This window comes from Mastigoproctus giganteus, chromosome 9, assembly GCF_048544385.1.
Source record: "Mastigoproctus giganteus isolate SK-2022 chromosome 9, ASM4854438v1, whole genome shotgun sequence".
NCBI classification, from domain to species: Eukaryota; Metazoa; Arthropoda; class Arachnida; order Uropygi; family Thelyphonidae; genus Mastigoproctus; species Mastigoproctus giganteus.
In genome coordinates, this window is record NC_143583.1 from 7890645 (window position 1) to 7913242 (window position 22598).

At 37.8% G+C, this 22598-nt stretch overlaps 1 protein-coding gene across 1 annotated transcript in view; it reads right to left on the reverse strand.

Annotated features, from left to right (window-relative positions):
- Positions 1–22598, reverse strand: part of LOC150080045 (synaptogenesis protein syg-2-like) — a 294352-nt gene that overhangs the window by 66309 nt on the left and 205445 nt on the right. The window contains exon 4 of the mRNA XM_090381151.1: positions 10667–10984. Coding sequence (XP_090237277.1) covers positions 10667–10984 — 318 coding nt within the window. The remainder of the gene's footprint in view (positions 1–10666; positions 10985–22598) is intronic.

Genomic DNA, 22598 nt, shown 5'->3' on the forward strand with positions numbered 1-22598 from the left:
TAAAAATCGGAATTGACAATAATTCGGGACAAATTATTTCACGAAATGTAATGCAACAAGGGCTTATGGACAAGCCGAAAAACAACATGTTCATCCGAAGAAGAAGAAGAAGAAGAAGAAGAAGAAGAAGATTGGATCTGCTCGTTTTAATGTCACTGTGAAGTTTCGATGATTCGGAATTGCACAAGCGTGTTGTTCCTCCTTCCGGATTTCTCCGTGACATGTACTCCAATAAAATAGACAAGCCATTATTTCTTGGTAATTTGTCAGCCTTTCCTGTCAAAAGCACTCTATAACAGAGAAATGTTTGCTTATTAAACTGAAAACATATTGCATTTGCTACTGTAAGCTTCAATTGAACATTAATAAACCTGGAATGGTAAATTGCAGAAACTGCGAAGTTACGGCAATGTGAAATCGCGAATTCTGCAATGGAACATATCTCGGAAACGAAATTGTGGCAGCGGAGTTCGTCTAAACGAACACAATTTGCATGTTTAACTCGCTTCGCATCTTACGAAGCCCTAATTCCACGCTGAGAGTATTAGAACATGGCAGGCAGATCTTAAATTCGAGTGGAACAAGTTTCATCTGCATTTTTACTCTTGGGCACCATTTTAAGCATTAAGGCTCAGCGGGGATCGATAAGAAAAATTCACACGGGTCGTCAAGCTTCAAGTGCCAATAAAAACGGAAAACAAACCAGGAAACAACCTTCCTAAAGGTACACAAATTATTTTCTACAGATATCATCTTACTCCCTGAAATAAAAGATAAGTTGAATAAGAAAATCTATTTGGAAAATGCGTTTCTGCTATATTTCTTCATTAAAATACTATCTAAGAGTATTATTCCGTATCAAAGATTATATTTAACTTCCTCTCAACACCTTCCCGTTTTCTTGGCTCTTATCTTCGTGCTGTAGTCAGTCCTGCCTACATTGCGCGCCCAGTGACTTCCAGGCAATGGTAATCGATATTTAATTTCTATGTATGGCCAGTTATCTAACGAGGCGTGCCCTCCTAGAAATAATATATTCTTTATTAAAACCACCTAATACCTGTATATTTCAGAGAGAGAGAGAGAGAGCAGTGGAATGTGAAATTCAAAGTGCTTGCCTATAATGGGATGTGCATTCCATTTTGGTGTTCAACGAAGCTAATATAGACAAACGTAAATATCCTATCGAGATATTAGAAGACCATAAATGGAAGGGGGGGGGGAGAAAAGTATGACATTCCTGTCTTCCTTTAAGAGGTTGTGTAGTAAGAGATTGCAAATGATTTCATCCCATTTCAGTTGTAATTAGAAGTAATTTAATTAAAATCGTGCAATAAATAAATCGATAAACTCGAAAGATCGGTGGAAGAATTGTCCATTAATGAGCATAATGCTGTTAGAAACAAGCGTGTGATGTACACTCGTATTTAGCATTATAAAATAAATAAGATAATTCTCGTGTCAGCAGCTGTTAAGCCTAAAACATTTTATTTGTGTTATCTAATACGATTCTTTCAGCCGAGTATCAAAGTAGACAATATTTTACACTTTCTCCCAAAAGCCACTAACTCAGTTTCGGATCGATTTGGATTCTATACCGAGTTAACTGAAAATCGACTAACTAATTCGGTAAAGACTGGATTGATTAATTTTGTAGGCGTCATAGGATGGCTCTAAATTCGTGTTATGGTTGTTTACCCAACAAAGCGGGATGTGTCTGTTAGTTGAGAGGCAAACAGTCTGGACCAGCCAAGCAGAGTTTTCTGACTCTGCTGACAGGCTGTCATGTCCAACAACAAGCCTGAAGATCTTTTATCTTGTCTTCTAAGCTGCCTTTCGGTGAGCCTACTTTTGAAATCCATTAGCTTGTCATTGAAACATCAAACGATTGCTTAGAATCGCTGAAAGGTTCAAAGAGGAAAAGCCAAATATTGATTTCACTACGCTGTTCTTTATTCTTGTACTCCATTAACTTTTAGCCCACTTTGCAGGCTGCAGGAAGGAAGAAATCCGTTCTGAATATCTCCCTTCAAGGATGTTTCTTTCAGAGTATCTTTAGGAAAATGAATTTCTCGGAAGTCTTGTACACATCTCTTTTTTAGGTGAGGGAATTATTTGAACGAACCACCCATAAAAGAGGAACCTTACAAACTCTAACGTTGAAGTTAATATCAGAGAGGTTTTGATGTTTGTTTTCCTTTTATTATATGAGGCAGAAGGAGTAGGAATAGAAAAAAATTGAGTTTTGTTATGCAATCACATCTGTTCATTTTTTGATTGAAAAGTATGACATTAAAAGATAGACAACCTCTTAAGACGTTGAATACAAAAAAATATTTCTCTATTATATTTGGCTTATTCTTCACTTCCTTAACATTTATTAATCGCTTGGAGCCTTTACTACCGATTAGCTAATATTTATGCTGTGATTGTACCTTCTACCTTGTTTTTTTCGTTTTCTGATATTTTTATTACTAATTACATGATTATAAATCAACAGGGATTACCTTTATTTTAGATATAGGAAGCTTCTTTTCCAACTCTCCTAGTCCAACTCGCTAATAATTCTTGAGGATGGCGATATCTATTTAGATACCTATATCTAAAATAAAGGTAATCCCTGTTGATTTATAATATAATAGGAATTATCGAGCACTTAATAGCTCTCAATTATCAAAAATAATTACATGATTATACGCTAGCGTAGAAATGGAGCAAAGTTGGTGTAGTGGTTAGCATCTTTACAATGGACTAAAACTAACGTGGCATCTTGAGCATCTTCCATTTATTTTACCTGATTTAGCAGATACCTTCATGTGTTTAGTTAAAAGATGGCATTCTATTTAGCGCAGCTCCTTTTTTTATCGGAAATTTGCATATCAAAATAACTTTTTGAAAAAAAAAAAAAAGAAGAGGAAAAAATGTATAATTTTAAACATGTTTTACTTCAGAATAGTGGCCTTAAGCAGCATATTTTTTCCAGGTAGTTAATGCATCGGAAACAGTGCAAGATGCTACTTTGTACTATTGTCTTTAACGATTTTATAGCAGCAACTTCCACTTTGTTGGAAAACCTTAGGTATTGGTTCAGCTTCGGTAACAGAGAAAAATTTCATGAAGTAGATGCTGGTGAATAAGTTCTCGTGTTATTCTGTATTTAGTAATGTAAGTACTTGAGGTTCCAGCCCGTGATCTGCTAAATACAGTACTGTGTCCTGTATTCTCTCTATCTTGCGAACTCCTCTGACAATGTGGTCGTCCCGAGTATTAACAGAAAATTTATTTTATTTATTATTTATCCAAAATGAACCCAAGTGGCATTCAGATGCTACAAATTTCAGTCCACTTGATAGAGCGACTAGCCATGGCGCATCAGTAAATTGGGTCCGTAAATGAAGAGTGTTTTATGATCGGATTGTTCGATTCGCTTTTGCGGGATGAAAGCCCCGCATTTTAGGAAGAAAACATCGTTAAAAACTCCCTAAAATTCCCCGCCTCAAAATGGGAATCGAATCCATACATTTTCTGCATGGTATAGGATATGTAGAAAAGGCATGAGCTGCAGCTCCTCTAATCAAGAACTGTGAGTAAAGAGCTGTACAATAAGGTGCAGTCTTTAACCCAGTACAGTCTTTAAGAGACTAAATGTTTTCATGGTGACTCCAAAGAGAAAGATTATTGGAGCCTACAGTACACCAGTATCGTGGATAGGTCGAGGGTTCGGAAGCTGGAATAAACTGGTTGACATTTGACTTGAATTTCTGTAGATTCTAATTTTCTGGAGAGACACGAATAGGAAAGTTGGTCCGGAGAAGTGAACAGAGCCAGAGGAATAAATGAATGATTAAAATTATTCTAGCTATTTCCGAGTTTAACCGTGAGATAGATGTGAATAGTTGATGCATAGCTGATCAGATTGGTCTTGTGCAATTGGGTTAGCAAATATATAAGGCCGCCGTAGCCTAGTGGTCAGGCGCGCGGGTGCATAAGTACACGTGCCTTGAGTGACCGGGGTTCAAGCCCGTGACTGCTGAATACGGTGCTGTTTCTTGTATTCTGTCTATTTGTGAACTCCTCTGACCGTTTGGTCGTCCCGGAGTATAAACAGAAAATTTATTATTATTTAAATCATAAGACTGCCATTTTCAGTTCAAAGAAAAAAAGCTAAAAATGATTTTTTTTTTATAATTAAAAAGGGAATCACAACATATTAGCAGCTACATTTTCATCATTTCTTTCTAAATCCTTTTTATTTTATATTTGAAAATTTTAGTAAACGAAGGTATATGGAAGCGAAATATTTGCATATTTCTAGACCCGCCTACCGCATATACAGCTAACACACACACACACACACACACACACACACACACACACACACACACACACACACACACACACACACACACACACACACGAGAAAGAGAGATCCTGTTGAAATCCATTAATGAAAAACCTACTCTTTTAATTTAAGTAACGTCTCTTCGCAGAATATTTGATATTCCAGAGTGAATGCAATCATGTGTTAGTTTTATCAATGGTCGAAAGAACATCGCGGTATTTCTTCATCAATAGTTTTTTTTTCTTGTTTAGTCCAGAGGATGCACGGCGGTGGGAAGCAGCTGGCGAGTTCATTAGAATTTCCTAATTTTCAAACAGTTTCGTGTAAGTCTTTAATTTCGCAAGCAGACATCCTCACCACCCTCGAATATTTTATTGTAGTTAGCTTCCCACTTCTATGTAAACAAAGTCTCTCTAATGTACCATTAAGGAGGGCAAAGTACGGACAACATCATAGTTGAGAGAATTTGGGAAAACGCACCTGATACATTGGAAACCGCTAATGTGGCGAGCAGATGTTGGGAACACAATAATGAGTGTATTTCTACATGCTATTCAACTTCGCCAAACAACCTACCGGGGCTCCGCTGTAAGTTAACGATAAATTAATGTAAGTAACATTTCCGTAGAGCGACTGACATACGGTCTAAATTTACATTTATGGGAACTGTCATCTATATCAAGAGTCCAATATGTTACTTGTTGACAACGATCGTGGGGCAGCCATTTAAGTGTAAAGGGCTCCAGAGTGTTGTGTTGTCTGATGTTGTAGATGAAGAGGGAAATGTAGTTGCTCAGAATTAGCAGCCAACTGAGAAAGAATGAGTTACAAAACCGAGAAGATTCTCTGGGAATAAAATTCATTACAATATGGATTGAAGTAAAAGCATCTCAAAGGAATCGCGTGGCTATGGGATTATACAGAAATTTATAGGCATAGAAGAAATACGAAATGTAGAAATATAGGAAAAGGAAATGATAAACCGGATAAATTAAGAAAATTGAGAAAACCGGATAAATTAAGAAAATTGAGAAAACCGACATTCAGAAATTCAGGAGAAATTAAGAAAATTCAGAAAATACAGGAGAAACTGAAAAATCCTGAAAAAAAAAAGAAGGAAGAGGACATTAAAAACATAGAGGACAATGATAAATCTTTAATCAATGGAAAATATTATAGGAATATAAAAAGCACATGTCTCTGCGCATCTAAATTTTTTTGGAAAAGGTTACTCTATATCCTGGCCTTTCTACATTGGTTTACCATTGGAAAATATTAAATAATACTGGTTAGAGCAAATAAAATAAAACAGTATATATAAGTGTAAACTAGAACTATATTGATGTTTCCGAGGCTTCAATAAGTTATGAACAATCCTTTTTCCAGGACAATTACCTTACTAAAGAACACTACGAATTGTGAACCCTGCTCGGGGGATGAACAACAAAACAGTTGCTCTGAAAAAACATAAAAACACATATTCCGTATTCCGCTGTATTTCTCTCGCCTTAAATTAAATTAAGAAAATCTGAGAAAATAAGATTTTAAAAAACGGTGTAAAGAGGACAATCGAAAAAGTGTATAAGAAATAGCAAATCTTTACATATAAAAATTTATGAAATTTATGTATAGAAACTGGATAAATATTGAAAACCTGAAAAATATTGAAATATGAAAATCCAGAAAATGGATGTAATTGGTAAATTAGAAAAAAAATAATAACAAATTTAGGAAAACGTAAGAAACAGAACACTAAGACACCTAGCAAAAATAGGAAGATTTTACTAAATGTAGGATAGCTTAAAAAGTCACAAAATAGAAAAAAAATCTAAAAATCAGGAAACAGAAAAATATAACAAAAGTAAAACAGAAGAACTAAGACATCTGAAAACTTTAAGAAAAAATTTCCAACACAGGAGAAATTAATAAAATCTACTGGTTTGCAGATTCTTTGAGAGTTATCGATCACCACCGAGCTTTTTAGATGTTTTTATTTTTGCAGAGAATTACGGTGGATTCACTGCAATGCTTTTGTGTGTTACGAAGTATAACTATTCAGGCTTCATTTGCATAATTTGACGTGTTCATCGAAGACTGATTTATTTTCCTTTTCAGTAACACATTCCAGTTGTCTGGTGAACGTTCCAAAATACAGCTTTGATTAAAGAGAGACGATTTGGGTAATGCTGCTATTCTCGAGTAAAACAGGGGGAGGGGAAGGGAGCTGTGTGAGTAACTGTTCTCTGTTAGAACATTTCCTTGAGCTGTACATCGGAAAGTTTACATATGAAACCAGAAACTATGCCTGACTTTCTAAACCTCACCGTAGCAAGTGCGTGTGGTTCTGCATGAGAAGCGAATTCGGGGAATTAATTCAAGCGTAAACAGAAAAGTGAAACAGGCTGCGAAAGGATTTGTAAGAAAACACTTACGTGGAGAAAAACAGTTCCCGAACTACCCTTGTGGAGTTTTCTTTTCTTTTCTGTGAAATCAAAGATGCTTTGAAAACACTCCAAGTCTGGAGAGGACTTCTTACACTCAGTGAACACAAGAAAAAGCGCTCCACGACGGGATTCAAATATTTTCGCAGTGAATGTACTCGACTTGGAGAAACTTTTATCATCTTAACGCTAAAAGAAGCTGCCGAAGAGTTTTCGCCAAATCCCTACCGAAAGGATATGAATTCTTAAACATTTTAGACGGTACACTGCACAACACATGCACCGCAATTTCCTTTTGAAGACTAGTTATGAAATAAAATACCTGTCTCAAAGCGGAATTCATTAATAAGGAATAAACTAAACTCCTTTTCCGACAAGTATACAAGTTTGACTTTCTGTCTTTCCACTGAGGAAGAGAAATAGGACGCATATCGTCATTTGTACTGACCACATATGAACTTGCCTTAGCTAGGCGATGTATGAGAGTGGACGACCAAGGGGTGAACATTAAATTTCTTCTAAGCTAGGTAGAAATGCAGCCAGGATTCAGCCTGTTACTTCAAGTTTATGGAGATCCCGTGTTATGACATTCTCGCACATTTCAATGGTGCAATCCTTTCTCAAAAGAAGGGAAACCATTTAAAAAGATGTTGGGTATTGCGATTGAAGGGAAATTAGGAACAGTACGTTGCAAGCATCTTGTATTCCTTTTACGAAATCATCCTTTGAGACATGCTCTACTTTCTTATTGTTGTTTTACTGTAAACAGGTTTTGTAAGTGTACTACTAATGTTAAATTCTTTCTGTGCCTTTCTAATACATTCATAGAAAACAGAATCTGAGAATTTTGAAAGAAATCGATGACGATAATGATGAGAGAGAGAGAGAGAGAGAGAGAGAGAGAGAGAGAGAGAGAGAGAGAGAGATCAATAAAATATAAGAAAATAGAAGCGCCTTCTACAAAAGTAAGATATCGATTTGCCTTAATACATTCAACCGTGCTATATCCAAAGATAGACACACGTGGATACTGGCATCTAGCCTGTTCGAATTTCAATGAGATTGTTACGCTAAACTGTTTATTGTAGCTTTGCCCATTCACCATTAAGTGATGCTTAAAAATTCTTCATAATATTATCTATTTTTCAATCGGTTAAGTAGTTCATAGCTGGCTGTCTTCCAGAAGGACGTAGACATTTGCTTAAGTCCAAAGTCCAAAGCGGTCTTTAAGTGTTTCTCAATATTCGTCAGCCATTAGCATCAACTCTCCTCCTCATGCGATGTTCGATGTGCAGAAGGGGAAAATTATAAGGCCGATAATATCGAACCTTATGAGAATTTTCTGCTTAGTTTTGCATTAAACACAAATATATGCGGGGATTATAAGTGACACCCTTAAGGTCACAAGAATGCAATAGTTTTGCATGTAGGGAAGGACAGCAAAGAAAAAAACGTATCTGGCTTCTCCACAATCGATGTATCTTTTCTTCTTTCAGTTGTTTTAACTTTATGATTCACTCCTCCGTCGACCGCAGTCCAATAAACGGATAATAATTTAAAATATGTCCGTCGTTGTTTACGCACATTTCAGATCCACCGAACATCAAACCATGAATTTCTTTTAACTTCGATGAATTCTATTTAGACACACAACGAAACAAGCCATTTGTTTTAAAACTGATAATGGGGAAAAATATTTATTCAGTTATTTCATTAACAATAACAATACGAAAATATACATTTAAATTGTAAAATAAATAAATAAAATATACCATTGTGAACAATCCTGAAAATTAACCTTTGTTCTTGAATTAGTATCACTATTTCTTTATACTCGGGAACGACCACACGGTCAGAGAAATTCACAAGATAGATAGAATACAAGAAACAGCGCCGTATTTAGTAGTCACGCAGGATCGAAGTACCCTCGCTCAAAGCATGTGTACTTATGTACCTTTTTATGTGACCGCTCGGCTACAACAAGGTGTTTCCATTAAAAGGCACCCAAACTTATCTCGCTTTTTGCCATATTTGGGCTGAAAATTTTGAATCTGATATTTAAACTTGGATAAAGTATTTTGCAGTTTTTAAATTTAACCTTCCCCTAATCAGTTGCATCTGTTCAGCCAGAAAAAAAAAAAAAAAAAAAAAAATCCTTCCCACATCAAAGTGCAGCCATTATCAACCCACTGCAGGATGGAAGCCTCCTCAACAATTCATGTTGAGGGAAATGGACCATAATCTGCCACGCTGGTCCAGTGTGGGTTGGCGGATCGACTGTATTCAGCAGTCAGGGGCTTGAACCCCGGTCTACTCAAAGAGCGTGTGTTACTGCACTCCCGCTCCTGACCACTCGGCTACGGAGGCCCCATCATCATCTGTTCTTAAATTTATCCAAATTACCTAACTCCACAATAAAAAAAAAAAAAAAAAAAAAATGTTTATACTGCACGACCACCAAGTCAGTGGACTTTACAATGAATCAATCAATACAAACGTTAATCGTATTTAGCAGTCACGGTTTCGAACCCCGGTCCACTTAATCAGCGCGTGCTATTGCACTCTTGACCACTCGGCTACATCAAGCCTTTAAAAACAGATCGAAGTTAGTTCCAACATCGACCACCCACTGGCTGAAGGCAAAGTTCAGCACATCTATTCTGCAACCATTCTTCCTCAATTTGAATTTATGTCTACTCACGTGCGTGTAGTCTGAACAAAAGGAAGGATGCCATCAGCGTTGAGCTTTTCTATTCAAAGCCTTAAACACCTCAACCAAATCACCTTGCAGGTGTTTTGACTGCGGTGTCTCTGGTCTCCAGTATCTGGTCTCCAGACACTGCAATTTGCAGAACCGAAGCCTTTCTCTTGGTAAGATCGCTTTTTGTTCCCTTTACTAAACTCGTTGCCTTTATCTGCACCCGTTCTAGCAGATCTATACCTTCCTAAAGTTAGAAAGTGATCTTCCTAAAGGTTCTTCCTAAAGTGAGGCCTCCAGACTTGTATACAGTACTCAAAATGCGGCCTAATCTAATCATGGCCTTATACAAAGCGATAATCGCCTCCTTATCCCTGCTAACAAATGTTTTATATATCATTGACAAAACCCCATGACCTGGCAGCCTGTCTGCATTGCTCAGAGAATTTCATATCTTACAGCATAATGACCCCAGGTCTTTTCCATTTTCTACAGCCTCTGATTATAGTACGACAAGGTTGGTGGTACTTTAATCTGGGATCACTGCTACCCGTATTTTTCAATGTTAAACTTCAACTGCCATTCTCAGCCCATTGACTTAATTTTTCTACATCTTTGCAGTATCTTACCCACCCTGATTACTGTCATTAACCACTTTGCCAATCTTTGTATCGTCCGCAAACTTAAACATTAAGTCTGATTTACCTTCATCAGTATCATTGATGAAGATCAAAAGAACAGTGGGTCTAGCACTGAACCCTGGGGACAGGGCTCATCTAAAAAAAATTAGTCCACAAAAAGCAGTGTCCATTAATAACCACACTCTACCTTCTCCCACTCAACTAGCCCTTTATCCACAGCAGTTTAAAATTTAACTTTAGAAATCGTGTAAGCTAAACAGTGTGTGTTTGGAGGGGTGGATAGAACATTATAATAAACAAAAAAAATAAATAAATAAATAAATCGCAGGAAACCAATATATAAACTATCTAGACAAGGACAAAAGAGCAAATAATTAGAATTATATATAAAATTAGAATACAATTAAATTAATAAGAGATTAAATAAATTAAATTAATTAATAGCAATTCATAATTAAATACCAGTTATATAATCTGATGAGAATATAGCAAAAATATATGTATGCAAATATTTTTTTATAAATAGGGAAAGAATTGGGCTTACATAGTACTTCGAGCTTAATGGCTTGTAGAAGGGGCGCTTCATTCCTTTTTTTCTGCACTTCGTTGGTCCCTTTACAAAAGAATTCCCCGTGGTGGTCATGTCTGGAAGCGATGAAGACTAGTGTGCTAGTCGTTCGGTAGGTGGTGTCACTCATCAGATCTCGGCTAGACATCGGCTGGGGGTGGACAACCTCGGAACGATTGTACCAGGTGATATTAGCGGCAGGCCTTGCTCCCTCCACCGTACAAGTCAAAGAAACCATCTCTCCGGCTACTACTGGAGTCGTTGGGCCGCGTACCCTCAGGGCCATAGGCTGAACTGCAAAAATCCAATTCACCGATTTGTAATACAGAGGTTTATCTTAATCTAAAGTGCTAAAAGAAGGCGATCTTTGATGGAAAAGTTCTGTCCATGCAATAAGTCCATTACTCCCTATAGCTAAAGGCTATGAGGCTTTTATAAAGTTTGAGCGAAGAGCAAGAACAAATAGATGGAGGTGCAGGCAGCCGTATACAGGAACGGCTTTATCTTCCTATTACCACCCACCAGCACTTGAGCTAATGGGATGATCAAGATACGAAAACAAACCCGTTACTTGACAGAGAGGGAAATACAGTTTATGACGTTTTTACAAACGCAAAAGTTTTTTTGTTTTTTTTTTTTTTGATGCACTTAAATTTTTAATTATCGCAAAGAAAAACACTTGAGGTGATTTATGAAACCTTCGCTAGCTACTTATTTATATTAGTTAAAATACAAATTTTATGAGTCACTTTGTAAATTATCGGCAGAGTAGATATTTTTATATAAATAATTTATTTTCCAATTTTATTATTATTTGTTCCTTGTTCCTTTACTTTGAACTAAAAGATATTTAAAGTTTCTTTAAATATAACTTATAAGATTATCTGCACTGATTTTAAGAAAGCGAAAATACAGATCAATTAATAATTGTTTTATCATTTACTCTTGGTTATCGTTATCCTAGTAATGCTTTCACTATGAGTAAGCTCCGTTTTGCACTATAAACGAATGATTCTTTTGTAGGGTGTTTGAAAATTCTGGAACCAATAGTAAAAATATGTTTTTCTTCTTGCTGGTGAAAAATTCTCCCTTCCCAATCCTCATAGATGGATTGGGAGGAGAGGATCAGTGATGATCAGAGGAGTAGGTACCACAATCGCCTGACCCTAACCCGCTGGACTTTGCATTTTGGGGATTCCTGAAGACACAGGTATATGCTGAAAGTCCGAGATCTTCGTCATCTTAGGGAGGGAATTGCCAAGGTTTGTGCTGCTGTCGTCCCAATATGCTGAAATCCAAAAAAAACATGATACACCAGCTGAGAAAATGCATGGAGAGCCAGGGCGGACACGTTGAACGCATACTGTAAATGAGAGTAAGCATATATAGTGTAAATCCCATTGGTTCCAGACTTTTCTGACGCCCTGTACTGTGTAGTGTGTATCAGCGTTGGAGGAGATTATTTGAGTAAAACGAATATATCCAAGTGTGTCTACCGGGTACACATTTATTAAAGCCGAAATATCTACATTAATGAAAGTCAGTTATATGCGTATAGTGCATACTGCTGCACACCACCCTAATCTTAACTACTTTTTTTTTTTTTCCAAGGGTCAGTTATCAAGATTGAGAGGAAAGACAGCGTGCCTCTCCTCTGGCCTTTTGCTAATTTATTGTATATTTTACGTTAGCAATTCAGATATCAATTGTAAGGCCAACAGACATCCGAACAGAAGAATTCTAAAAAGGGAATGTAAAATAAAATTTACCAATGTGTTCAACTCTCGAATGCAAGTAACTTGCCACCAGGATGCTGGAGACTTCGGTTAATATAAAATCTTTATTATAGAAACAGAGGACCCGCAGGTTGCTGTCATTCCTTTCAACTTTGGTGGATGATAGGAAAGATAGCAACCTGTATACTGAACACTTTGCCCTTTCTTCCAATACACAGAATTCATTCAATATATATATATATATATATATATATATATATATATATATATATATACACTTTTAAATGCATCAAAGGAAATTTTTATTCCACTGCCTAGTAAATCTTATTACTTTTTGAAGAGCTGGAAATACTTTGCGAAACAGAAATAAAGGTGGCAAAATGCTGGCAATAAGAAACGTAATAGAACTGAGAAATTGAACTTTATTATAGAAATTTCAAAATAATCTGAAGAAATGGTACTGCCTAAGAAAAGCTGGAGAATAGCCAAACATAAACATGAAAATAAGAGTTTTCTTCACACAACCACTGTCATATTTTATTTATGGTTTATTTCTTTCATTTTACTAGAGAACTTATTCAATTTTATTTGATAGACCATTCAACATGTAGCGTTGGATAGTCACGTCTAGAGGAAGACTGGACTATTATTTTTTTTTAAGATTTACTGATTTCATTCGAGATGAAATCAGTAACGAAGTGCTTCGAGATAAAAAAAAGTTTAAAAAAAAATCCCTTTTAACTTCTATCGTATTCCATCGAATAAAGAAGCGGATAAGCATGCGAATGATTGTTTAGTAAATGAAGAACACCCAATTGAAAATTAGAAGTCAGCTGACGCTTAGAATCCACTGTTCTTATGCTGAATCTAAGCACTGGACACTGAGGGCTGTCAGCAGAGGCGGCGAGATTTAAAACTACCCTATGTATACATGCGTGTTCCTCTTAAAGTGCACTATAAGCGGATAGTTTCGGCATATTTCCAGTCCATTATATGTTTGTGAATCCATTAGCTAACATTTTTCATAAATTGCTCACTGATCCAACTCAGATTATCTACAGTATCTCGTGGTACTGTTTTGCAGCCTTACTTGTACACCATACTCCATTAGAATAATGGACTTCATTAAGTGCGGATGCTGCTTACACCAACCGCTCTCGCCACTTACCGATCGATCCTACCTCTTAAAATTCTGTTCACTATACTGGTTTAACCACATTTTCACAAGCATCCATTCAGCAAGTTTTATTTCTTCTTCTTCCCTACCCTCCCCTCTCTGGTAAAACACGTACAGCTAAGCATAATGAGAATAGCTCCCATCCTCACTTTTCCAAACAGGATAGAAATAAAAGGGGGAAGAAATGCATACGGATAACAATAATAACAATTTTATTTCTGCACAGATTTTACTTAAATTTTCCTTCCATGTGATTTCCTCTTCGAGAAGTTCACAAAGCAAAATCTGTGTAGCAAATTGTAACCCGTTGCTGAGAATAAAATTTCATCGTTCAACCGTTGCATCATTATTACTACATCCTCGGAAAGATATGGATTTGTGATCTAAGGATTGGAAATTGATCTCAAAAAGTCTTTCGTTTATCAATCTGATTCAAATACTAAACAGAGGGTATTCATCTATCACTTTAAATAAAAAAAATCATTTCTTTCAATCATTCAATTAAATGAAACTGCTTCTTTGTACAGGACGAGAAAAAAGTTTGAATAACCCCATCCATATTTTAATATGTAATTTCTTAAAATCGCTGAACTTAAAAGTGATTAAAATTTCAAGCTATGGACTATGCACTTCTAAAAGTTCGTCATAAAGGAACAGTTCCAGAAACTGAATGGATTCAACAGTGATTCTGTTAAAGCTCAACCAAGTAATAGTAGCCATACAGTGTAAGAAAGCCAAAAGCTTTTACTGCACTGGCCGGGGGAAAAAAAACGAATGGATAGAAATGTTCAAATTATTTGCTTCACTCATCCTAGAAAGATTGAGTTTATTCAAACTGTCAGCCTCAACTACCTGTGAAGGCAATTTGTTCCAGCAATCAACGACTCGCTGGCTAAAAGAAAGCTTCTAGTCTAAACCTCTCCCCACTGTAATTTGAATTTATGTCCTCAAGTTCTATAATTCTGTATAACAATGAAAATTCCGCCTTCGGTCATTTTACTAATCTCTCTTAGAACCTTATAAACCTTAGTTAGGTCACCTCTGAGGTGCTCGGTTGCCAAGCTCTCTAGCCCATATAATCGGAGTCTTTCGTCATATGATCGCCCTTTTGCCGATCTCACTATGCGAGTTGCCCGTCTTTGGACCCTTTCAAGATGTTCAATGTCTTTTCAGATGAGGTCTCAATACCTTGAATACAGCATTCCAAACGTGGTCTTACAGTTGCCTTATGGGATTATGACCACCCTATCTCTTCAGGATAACGTTCGACAAATATCATCGATAGGACACCATGGGCTTTCCTGCCTGCCTGCCTGTTTACACTGCTCAGAAAACTTCATATATGCCTGTATTATAACTCCCAGATCCCTTTCCTCCTTCACTGTTTTTAATTGAACCCTACGAAGTGTATAATTTATTTGTGGTTCGCTATTCCCCCAGAGTATAGAAGGTTTGATGTCAAAATTTATGAAAATCAGAAACAACTCTGGTCCATGAATCGATACCTCGGGAACCTCACTTTTGACTTTACACCAATCTGAAGAATATCCATTAATCATAACCCTCTCTTTCTATCCTGCAGTCACCCAGCAATCTATCTTAGAACTTTTCCAGTAATCCCAACTGTTCCAGCTTATACAATAACTTCTCTCTCTCTCTCTCTCTCTCTCTCTCTCTCTCTCTCTCTCTCTCTCTCTCTCTCTCTCTCTCTCTCTCTCTCTCTCTCTGTTGAGGGAGTGAGTCAAATTACTTTGCTAAAATTCAAATAAACTATGTTAAAATTGTTCCTAAATTGTTCTGTAGTTACCAATTTCGCTCTCAGAATCGCCTTTATGTCTTGGTGATACGTTGACAATTCTTCAATCCAAAGGAATCTCTCTAGAGTCCATAGATGCCCTCATAATTAACTGAAGCGGTTCAATACACTGTTTGGCGGTCTTCCTCAAAATTACTGCGCATATATGCCATCAACTCCAGGAACCTTACTTGCCTTTATGCTCGAAAGTTTTTCTGATAAACTGTCATCTTAGTACGTGAAGGTAATACACCAATAATTAAAGAACTGCGATAATCAAAGAATTAATTATAAGATCGACATGTAACTTCACCAGAATTTCAAATATTACGAACAGCAACAAGAAGGAATGAAAACATTTAAAATAACTTATCGTCCATAATGAGTTCAATAGCTATCAAATAACGAATAGTCATTAGAGGTAAGGTAATACGCAAAATAACAAGAGCTAAACTAAAGATCGCCATATCCCAGAATGAAAAGTGATCATTAGTGACGATTGTATCATTTAGAGTAGAGCTAGGTTTATTTTTAGGTCACATCAATCCACAGACAGGATTGCAAGTAAATAATCTAAGGAATCTTTCTTCTCAGGCCCCATCATGAAACGGTGTATAATTCTTTTCAGTAAGAGATTGGTTTGTATCTTAGCTCGGAGCTCTGGACTTAGGCGAAGATTATTGCTCTGATATAAATCACACATCACACCTATCCACACCTAATAATTTGTCTAATTGCTCCTTAAATTTATTCAGACTACCCATTTTGACAGTCTGCGCGGGTAGCACAGTGGTGTCGTCACCGTCCTCCCCACACCGGGTGGAAAAGGCCTGGGTTCGAATCCCGTCGATGACGCGAGGAACTTTAATGGGCTTTTTTCACTCTGTGGCTGAGTTAGGTGGTCTCAGGCGTAGATAGCAAGATTTTTCACCCCAGTAACTGGGGTTTTTTCGTCCAGCAAAACAGGCAAATCAACCATAGAACATACGCAATTTACAGACACAAATGCGGGTTAATGTATTTAATTACGGGTAACCCTAAAATAATAATAATACCCATTTTGATACATGACTTAGGAATTTCAGACTCACCCTGCTGCCACTGTGGAGAGGATCAAACGTGGGAGCAGCTTGTCCACAGCTGTGAAATCTACGAGGACTTCAGGAGGATCCTAATAACGCAATTACGCTTCAACTACAAAAATCAAGAACACCTCACCCTACAGAATGAAGAAACTTACCGGGCTATGACTCAATTTCGGACCCATTTACCAGGCAGAAAGCGCTACCACCACCATACTATCCGAATCAATATGTCAAAATAACCATGACTGCCAATTGTTGCTGCGCATCACTGAGCCATGGATGCTAACGCCTTGGACCAACTTAAACAAGACTTGACCAACAAACCATCTGGAGTACAGAACCCAACTTGATCCCTCACATCTCAAGTAGTCAACTGGTCTTCCCACTTGGTTGGGACAACACTAGCAGTGCAATCAAAGACAGGGTCCACACATACTTTGACAAATTCCTCATCGTTGATTCCTGGACAACTTCTCCCCACCGAACGTGACACATCTCATCAAGAAGAGACCCACCATCGATCCCTAGACTTGACCATCATATCTTGGACCCCCGGTTTTGACCACCCCACTATTCGTCATCATGGACTACTGAACCAGCCTTCAGTCTGAATGCGACACAGATTCGCCAAATGGAGTCCCAATGACGTAATACACCAACAACATACAGCACATGAGGACACCTGGACTAGACCTTCTTGAACATGACACATCCACCATAGCAGCACTCACGCTGCTGGATTTCCACCAAGTTGTCGGCTCCTACTGACTGGCCGTGCTAGCTGTACCTACCCTGCAATTGCGTGGTATCTCTCTCTTTTTTTTTTCCGACTTATTTCTTGTTTGCTACCATCCGTCCTTTTACCCACTTCCTATTTTTCTTACACAATGATTTTTTTTTTTTTTTTTTTTTGTGGGGGTTAGTTTTTTGTCCACCCGCCACCACACTCTTCTCTCTGGTGAGGCACTGGGCATGCCACACTGTCATTAGGGGCCATCTTCCCTCCCTTTTCTCTTACACAACGGGTTTTATATATATATATGTCCCACAGGTCTAAATCTAAATACATCAAAATTATTGCCCGACCTATTTGGCCCTAGAACAAGTTATCAGCGAACAACCCTACGCTCTGTTAAAATTACAACCGTTGCTCAAGAAACAGTGATCATCTTATTGTCCTAGCCACTGAAATCCCAGAAAAGTAGGTGGCAGGACCCGCCAGAGTACTCTAGCATGTGGTACACCCGGCCAGCCTCCCCGTGGCACGATATGGTAACGTCGGGTCCCACTAGGGGCTCGGCGGCTAATAGACCAGAAGAACAAAGGGCACAACACAATATACAGCACATGACCCCCACACACTTCAAATCTCTGGCCCCGATACAATGTACACCCACGGAGATGGGAGAAATCCCAGAAGCCGTTAGACACTTACATACCTTACACCTTACCTTACCCATTTTGATAACAGCAGATGGAAGCTTGTTCCAACAATCACCTCCCAGAAAAGAAAATTTACACTCATCTGTCCTACATCCATTCTTAATTTAAATTTATGCTTCCCCTTATGTGTTGTCTGAGCAAGGTTAAGCATAATGTCAGCATTTAGCTTACTAAATTCATTCAGAGCCTTAAACACTTCGATGAGATCTCGTAAGCGCCTAGTTTCCAGACGATGCAATTTGCAGAACTGAAGTCTTTCTTGGTAAGAGTTCACTTTTGTTCTCCTTATTAATTACTCCTCTCTTCTGCACTAGTTTCAATGGCGGATGAACATCCTTCCTAAAATGAGGCTTCCAATACTGAAGATGTGACCTTACTATTGCATTAAAGAGCGGAGCAATTACCTCTTCGTCTCTGATGCCAAACTTCCTCTATATCATTGACAAAACTCCATGATGCGTCCTAGTAGGCCGTCAACACTACTCTGAGAACTTTGTATATGACTTCACATACCCTTTTCGTTATATTACCTTCAGTGTGATACCACAATTGGTACCGTTACTCTGAGATTACTGCAGTGTCTTGCATTTGATGTGGTTACAAAGGAACTGGATGCAAAAAATAATTTTGATATCATATATTTGGATTTCAGGAAAGCTTTTAACACTGTTGCGCATGGAAGACTATTGTACAAATTGGAGAAGAATGGTATTAAGCGTAAGTTGCTACAATGGATAAAAGGATGGTTGAGTGGGAAAAGACAGAGGGTGGTAATCAATGGGTGCTGCTCTTCGTGGACTAATGTTATTAGTGGAATCCCACAGGGTTCGGTGTTGGGTCCTCTATGGTTTTGTATATTTATCAATGATATTGATGAAATGAAGGTATATCAGGCTTAGTGTCGAAGTTTGCAGATGATACAAAGGTTGGCCGGGTTGTTTAATGACAGTAATGGCAGTGTGCTACTGCAAGAGGACCTAGATAATTTGGACAGATGGGCTAAGAAGTGGCAACTGAAGTTTAACCTTGACAAATGCAAAGTACTGCATATGAGTAGAAGTAACCCCAGAGAAACGTACCAACTGTGTGGTACTACACTTAAGGTGGTAGAAAATGAAAAATACCTGGGAGTAATTGTGCAGTCAGATATGAAGTTTTCTGAGCAATGCATACAGGCTGCCAGGGCAGGTCATGGGGTTTTGTCAATGATATATAGGAATTTTGCTAGCAGGGAGAAGGAGGTGATTGTCCCTCTGTATAAGGCAATGATCAGGCCTCGCATTGAGTATTGCGTACAGGTCTGGAGGCCTCATTTTAGGAAGGATGTAGATTTGCTTGAGCATGTACAGAGAAGGGCAACAAGATTGGTGAGGGGAATGAAGGGATCCTCTTACCAAGAGAGGCTTACGTTCTGCAAATTGCAGTGGCTGGAGACTAGGCACCTGCGCGGTGATCTGATTGAGGTGTATAAGGCCTTGAATGGGTTGAGTACGCTGGATTCCGATGGGATCCTTCCACTTGTTCAGATTACGAACCTAAGGGGGCATAAATTCAAATTAAGAAAGGACAGATGCAGAATAGATATGCGGAAATTTGCCTTTAGCCAGCGGGTGGTTAATTGATGGAACAAACTTCCATCTGTCGTTGTGGAAGTTGATAGGTTAAATAAATTTAAGGAGGAACTGGACAGGCATTTGGAGGGAATGGTGTGATTTTTTTTTTTTTTTTTTTTGGCTGATGCTGCATAAGCTCATACACTTGCTTTCTTGCATCACATGCCACTACTGCTACTACTACTACTACTACTACTACTACTACTACTACTACTATTCATCAATGTTAAACTTCAGTTGCCATTCTCAGCCCATCTGTCTAATTTTTCTAGATCTATTTGAAAAAGCATCCTACCATCACTGTAACTAACCACACTGCCAATCTTTCCATCGTCTGCAAACTTGGACATTAAGTCTGATATGCGTTCATCAATATCATTAATAAATACTGAAAACAATACTGGGCGCAGTCCTGGGAGACTCTACATATAACATTAGTCCAAGAAGAGCAATTCCCAGCGAAAGTAATTTCTGTCTTCCACTCGACCATCCCTTTATCCATAGCAACAACTTTCCCCTAATACCCCACTGCTCTAATTGGTACAACATTCTTTCTTGCGGAACAGTACCGGAAAGCTTTTCTGTTTCGGAAATCTAAGCATATAATGTCAAAATTAATGTTTTACTTCCAGTTCCTTTTGTTCCCTCGCTATAGTATCCAACCGGATTGGTCATACAAGATCGTCTCCCTAAACAAATCCTTGCTCTAATTGTCATATAACTGCATTCCTCTCTAGATTGTCCTACATTACTTTTTGACCAGTGACTCCCTTGTTTTCCTTTCAAAATAAGTCAAATTTACAAGTCTATAATTGCTCAATCACTCAGGAGAGACATCCTCATACCTCCAATCCCTTGGAACCTCTCCTAAATCCAGGATGCACTCATAATTATGGCTAAAGATTTCCTTACCTATTTTGCGACTTCTTTTAATATAATTGTATCGATTCCATTTGTTCCAGGTGCCTTGTTTTCTCTTAGCTTCATCTTCCACTTTTATCTTCCAGTTATCAGAAAATCATTTAAATCTCAGTTATATTCTCCCAGGCCGACGGGGCTACCCGGGTGGGTAAAGTGCCTGCCTGGCAACCCAAAGGTCACGGGTTCGAATCCCTCCTCTGGCGTGGATCAGAGTAGTGCAAAAAAACCTTGGGAGGTGCATTATGGCCACAGAAGCTGATGCGCTAACAAAAAAAAAAAAAAAAAAAAGATATATACATTCTCCCACTAGCTCTACTCTCAGTTTTTGCAAAATTATTCGAAAAAATTCTTCAGACTCATGGGTTTTTTTGAAGAAAATCAGCTCATCCATCAACAACAGTATGCTTATCGCTCTAAAAGATCTTGCAATTGTTGACTTTTGCTCAAGGATCATTGATAGTCTTGAAAAGGGTCACTTATCCTATAGCACTGTTTCTTGACTTATCTAAAGCTTTTGATTGCATAAACCATAATATTCTACTTAAAAAAACTCAATAATCTTGGCTTGAGAGGGAGAATTAACCTTCTCCTTGAAGACTACGTTACTGATCGGCCGTTTGTCGTATGAACAAATCAATCATACTCCGGCATCTGTTATTTCTCCAGGAGAATACCTCAAGGCTCACTACTTGGACCTATCCTATTTGTTCTTTACATCAATGAATTTCTCTCTCTTCTTGCATCTTCTCATCTAGCAGCGTATGCCGATGATATTTCCATCCTGATCACAGATAAAGACCCTAATCAGCTTCAACTCAAAATCTCTGCCTTGCTCTCTGTGATGCATAGTTGGCTTCAAAAGAACCAGCTTATACTGAATCCAGAAAAATCAAAATACATGGTGTTTTGAACGATAAACAAACCACTAAATATTGATTTATACTTAACATACAAAGAAAAAACAACTTGAAAGGGTGAATGAAACCAAGTTTCTCGGAATCTGGCTAGATGATAAGCTAAGTTAGGCAAAACAGATGAAAACCCTACTAAAGAAAACTTCGTCACTAGCGGGAATACTCGCCAGGGCCTCTACCTGGGTGTCTCTTTCCCTTCTCAGACAACTATTCCTTTCTTTAATTCAGCCGCGCCTCACCTATGGAATCATCTCATGGGGTACCACCAGCCAAGAAAACCTTGCGAGAATCAACTCAATCGATGCGTTCGTTTAATTTTGAGCCTTCCCTGGAACGCATCGGTTAGTTCAAGATACAAGGAAGTGAGACTCCTCAGCATCTACCAACTGTTACAGAAAGCCGAGGCGGGCTTTGTTTACAATACATTGAAGACACCAGAGTTTGCCCCTCCCTTCAGATCCTTTTTCATAAAAAAAGAAGAAAAAGAAACATTATACAGTCTAAGAAATGAAGCCAACCTGAAGATTCCACCCTTCAGAAAAACTACAGGTCAGAAAGTATAAAATACAGAGGTGCTAAAACCTGGAACAAACTTCCTACAAAAATAAATAAAGTCACTTCACTAAATCAATTCAAGAAACTACTAATTGAACACATCACTAGGGAAGTCTGATTCAAATTACCTTCCACTCAACTCCTGGATTTTAAAAACACCAACATGGAAATAATGTTAAAGGAAGCAGTTGGCAAATAGTTTGCAAATTTCTGTGCAAACATCTGATCATTTTTCTTTTCTCTCCTCATTTAATTGTAAAAATGTTTGATATTATAAGTAGTTGATGCTTTTCGAAGTATTCTGTAAAGAAATGTACAAAAAACTCCAATTCATTTCTGTCTTTTCCATTGAACATTACCTGTACAATTTCAGAACTGTATATTTTTCAATTGTATATTTGTGTATTCATCGTTTTATTAAGGGAACACTCCCTAAAAAGCCATTGGCTTATGTATTCTCCTTCCCTTTTTGCTGTTATCTCCCAAAAAAAGTGTAAAATAAAATAGTGAAAAATAAATTATTATGATTATTATTATAACTTTGTGTACTTATATTTCCATCCCTAAAAACTCAGTTAAATATTAAAAAGCACGCTTGGACACGTTGAATACAGACGCCATGCAATGTGTTTTATTTCATATTCGACCCAGATACACACCCAGTGGACA